This window comes from Pinus tabuliformis, chromosome 3_1 (genome assembly GCF_031772625.1).
Source record: "Pinus tabuliformis cultivar Carrire ecotype Pingquan chromosome 3_1, CPIR1, whole genome shotgun sequence".
NCBI lineage: Eukaryota > Viridiplantae > Streptophyta > Pinopsida > Pinales > Pinaceae > Pinus > Pinus tabuliformis.
The window spans coordinates 109,484,855-109,488,840 of record NC_142301.1 but is presented as its reverse complement, the minus strand read 5'-3'; the positions used below and the strand labels follow the sequence as shown (position 1 = coordinate 109,488,840).

Sequence of the window (3,986 nt, the reverse complement as noted above, 5' to 3'; positions counted from 1 at the left end):
CAATCCATGGACCAAATCCAATTTGATTAGATTGTTAATTCAAATCCTTTCACGTCGGGAGCGCCTTATAAAGACCACTGTGGTTCATCATCTAGATCACAAAAGCCTAAATTCGTTAAGATAGATGGTGTTGTTTTGCTTGAATATTAATGATGAGTCAACTAACATTAACACATAACAACCAATGATAATTGTTTCACTATTAATTTGACAATTAACCTATTTAAAAATATATATATATATATATATATAACTTATAAAACAATTTTATTGATAATCACTCTATTATTATTATTATAAAATATTATATAAACTATAAAATCAAAATTCAATATGTATCAAATTTCAAATCTAATAAAAAAACACAAACATAGTATACATAATTTTAAATGATAACCAAAACAATATTCTGATTATTAAAACCTATACCAAAACTTCATGAATATTTTAAATCTATTTATACTTGGAAACCAAAAATGCCCCGCACCTACCCTCTCATACCTAAAAGTCTCTAAAAGCCTGCGTAACCTGTAACATGAAAGCAGTAAATGCACCGTCAAATCTAAAACATCTAGTTTACATGACAGGATATAAAGCGTTCAGTGTTTTGCCGCACATCACCCAAGTTTAAACGTACACGCGGCAAACGATGATTCAAAAAATGTTAAATGTCGACGATAAATTGATGAAGTGGATGTGACATTCACTTACATCAAAGCTCTTCACGCAATGTACCTCAATTAATTGACATTCATGTGTTGGGACAGAACATTAATGTGGCCATACGATTAAATTAATAATTGTTTTAATCTATCTCTCCCATGCTCTGAAATCTTTTGAAATACGTTGGGAGAATCATTTCATTAAAGTAGGAAATCTTCTTTAACATACTGCATCATTAGATTTCGAACTCTTCGTACCAAATTTGTTTAAACCTCAAATCTTTATGATGCTGCACATTAGATTTCGAACTCTTTTTTCCTGATAATTTCGTAACAAACCGTACTTCATTGATTTGCTCCATTTGCTTCTGAGAGGCGCAGCTATTTAACCCGGTAGCACTAAGAGTAAAAGCATTGAAGATTATCTGAATTTGTCGTGCGTCTGAGGTATTGGGAACACAGTATTTTGTATGAACGGATTAAGCTGTGAATTCCGGTATCTGTGAGAATGGTTGCAGGGTTTAGCTTTTGAAAACTGATAGATCTTTGTTTGCTGTTGTGCAGGTGTTTCAGAAGAAAAGAGTGGAACGGAGTTGACTATAGCGTTTCAGAATGCCTGGCTGCCCAATTGTTTGTTCATTGCAGTCATGGGCTACTGCCCCATGTAAGTCTTTTGGTTGAAATCATGTCTGATTTATGACACTGATATTGCAATTGGCATTTTACACTTTCTACGTTGTTGTTTTGACTGTGCAGATATAGGTGGACATGATCCAATTCAATTTAGTAGCATGACAGACCTCAAATTTTCCAGGTTTGGTGAATCTGATGATACTTGGGATGTCATAAACAGTGGGATCACCTTCTCTGGTATATGTGGTACACGTACCTGCAGGGCATATAAGAAGAATGTTTGCTGCAAACTTTCTAAAGGAGCTTATGGGAAATTTGATCTGGCAAAGGACAGTTGTGATTGTGTGTGCCCATGTTGTGAAAAGCCTGTGAAAATGTTGGAGACATGTTGTTTTTTTAATTGTAAATGGAAGTACACGGGTATGGTGCAGGAGTCAAGTACTGCAAGTGAATCTGAACCTCCGAAAAAATATATCAAGAGAAACGGCGGTGGCCTTGCAAACGCAAGAAATGGGTTTTTCGAATATACCGGAGACCTAACAAATTGGAGGTTCCTTGAGTTCGATGTTAAGAAAATTCCAGAGAGCGAGCTCGTTGATTACTAAATTGATGTGGTTGCTTGGACCATCTCATTGTAACTTCTGATTACTGCTCTTTTGCTGCTTACGTATCGGATGCGCAAGGATTTTGCAGGAATGTAGGTGAATGTTTTGTTGTGTTTTAGAGGGACACGAGCATGTGAAGAAAATGCCTTCTGTTTTGGATGATCCAACAAGTTATCTCGTCTGGTTACCAAATCTCAGATTTTTGGGGAGTCTCAAGTGTCCTTAGACTTGCAAAGGTCCCTATGTCAATTTCACAATGGTTCCTGGTAATAGTTTTGTTAATATAATCTCTCCGTACTTGCGATATTCTCTTTTGACTTTCGATGAAGGTGTTTTAATGAATGCAATATTTGGTAATAGTTTTGTTACTATAGTCTAGCTGTAATTTATAAGATGCTCATTTTGCCTCTTAGTGAAGGTGTCTTAATGAATGCGGTATTTGGTCGTTCATTGGCTTCAAGTAGACCACATCGGGTGGACATAAACTATTTTCTGCCTTTTTTCTTTAGAAAGTACTTTTACCAATTTATTTTCTAAAGAATTAATGGTTTTTCCTTCCATTTAAGTTTGAAGTTAATAGTTGAGAACAGCTTTTTTTTTAAGCTGATTATAGGTTTAGTTCAATTTTCGAAGTAGTAATAGGAATTGAGTGAAAAATGTGGTTAGTTGGAGTGACAAGATACTATCTAAAATAAATAATGTTGAAAAATGAAAATAATACACTACCTAAAATAAAATAGAAAAATATAATATATATATATTTTCAGAAGTTGTATATTTTATGTTTAATTCAATTTAAAGTATGGTAAATTTAAAATATTTTATGTAATAATATTTGTAACTCTATTGTGATGGGTGAATACGAGGGGTGATGTTTTATTTGTTTTCACTATTAGTTTAGTGAAAACAAACATGAACATAAATAATTTTAATGGATAACTGTGACAATATTTGTAACTCTATTTTGATGGGTGAATAATTTGACAAAAACGAGTGGTGATGTTTTATTTGAATAATAACATAACGAGGGGTGATGTTTTATTTGTTTTCACTATTAGTTTAGTGAAAACAAACATTAACATAAATAATTTTAATGGATAACTGTGACAATACTCTGATTATTGAAACCTATAAAAATTTAATAAATATTTTAAATCTATTTATGCCCAACGAAAAATGATTAATAAATATTTTAAATCCATTTATGCCCAACGAAAAATGGCCCTTACCTATCATCTCATAACTAAAAGCTGTCTTAAACGATTTGCCTGACATTAACGATAAGGGGTATCAATGAGCATGAAAGATGTGAATGCACCGTTAGTTCTAAACAAATAGTTTTGAGAATTTACCTGACCGGATAAAAAGTGTTGGGTGTTTTTCCGCCAATTATTCATATCGCGCAATTTTAAACGTACGGTGAAACGATGATTCAAAAATGTTAGAGATATTCATTAAAGGATTTAAGTTTATGCGTATTGATGTAGATGAGTGGATGTACTTGAAATCAAAATCAATGTGGTATTCATTTATGAGTGAAGTCAAACCAAAGCTCTTCACCCAGTGCACCTCAATCATAAATGTGTGTGGACCGAACATTAACGTGGCCGTACGATGAAGTTAATTATTGTTGTAATTTCTGGAGCGTTCACTTACTTCTCCGTTTTTTCCACTTCTTTTGAAGATTTGTAATTTGAAATTACCAGGTATCCATAATACCTCTGATATGTTCAAAACTGACAAAGATCGAGTAACCTATATACTAATCCTATAGTGGCAGGATGAAAAAGACTATTATTGATAAAAATATTGTGGTCAGTTATTGGTTTATCAATGGGTAGTATATGTGAATCGTTTGATATGATAATTATCATTTGTTAATGAACGGATAACTATATATGCTTGTTTGTCCATGTTCATCTTTCAATGTTTTAAAATAGGTTGGGAGTGTTATTTCATTAAAGCTGGATTTTTTTTTAGGGATATTGTATCATTAGATTTTGAATCTGTTGTGGTAATTTGTTAACGAAGTGCATTTCATTGATTTTTCTGAGTTAATGTTTTGTGAGAATTATAGAGGTTGTTG

The 3,986-nt window shown here is 32.8% G+C and overlaps 1 protein-coding gene across 1 annotated transcript; it reads left to right on the top strand.

The window, feature by feature from the left end:
* Positions 1-989: 989 nt before the first annotated feature.
* On the top strand, positions 990-2,224 carry LOC149186021 (uncharacterized). The gene is made up of 3 exons (XM_089412545.1): positions 990-1,109; positions 1,227-1,326; positions 1,419-2,224. Exons 2-3 carry the CDS (start codon positions 1,275-1,277, stop codon positions 1,898-1,900), a joined length of 534 nt encoding a protein of 177 aa, XP_089268671.1. The 5' UTR covers positions 990-1,109; positions 1,227-1,274; the 3' UTR covers positions 1,901-2,224.
* The last annotated feature ends 1,762 nt before the right edge of the window (positions 2,225-3,986 follow it).

Coding starts and splice junctions, on each gene's coding strand:
- LOC149186021 (XM_089412545.1), top strand. CDS start 1,275: ATGCCTGGCTGCCCAATTGTTTGTTCATTGCAGTCATGGGCTACTGCC. Junction 1,327..1,418: donor GTCATGGGCTACTGCCCCAT/GTAAGTCTTTTG, acceptor TTGACTGTGCAG/ATATAGGTGGACATGATCCA.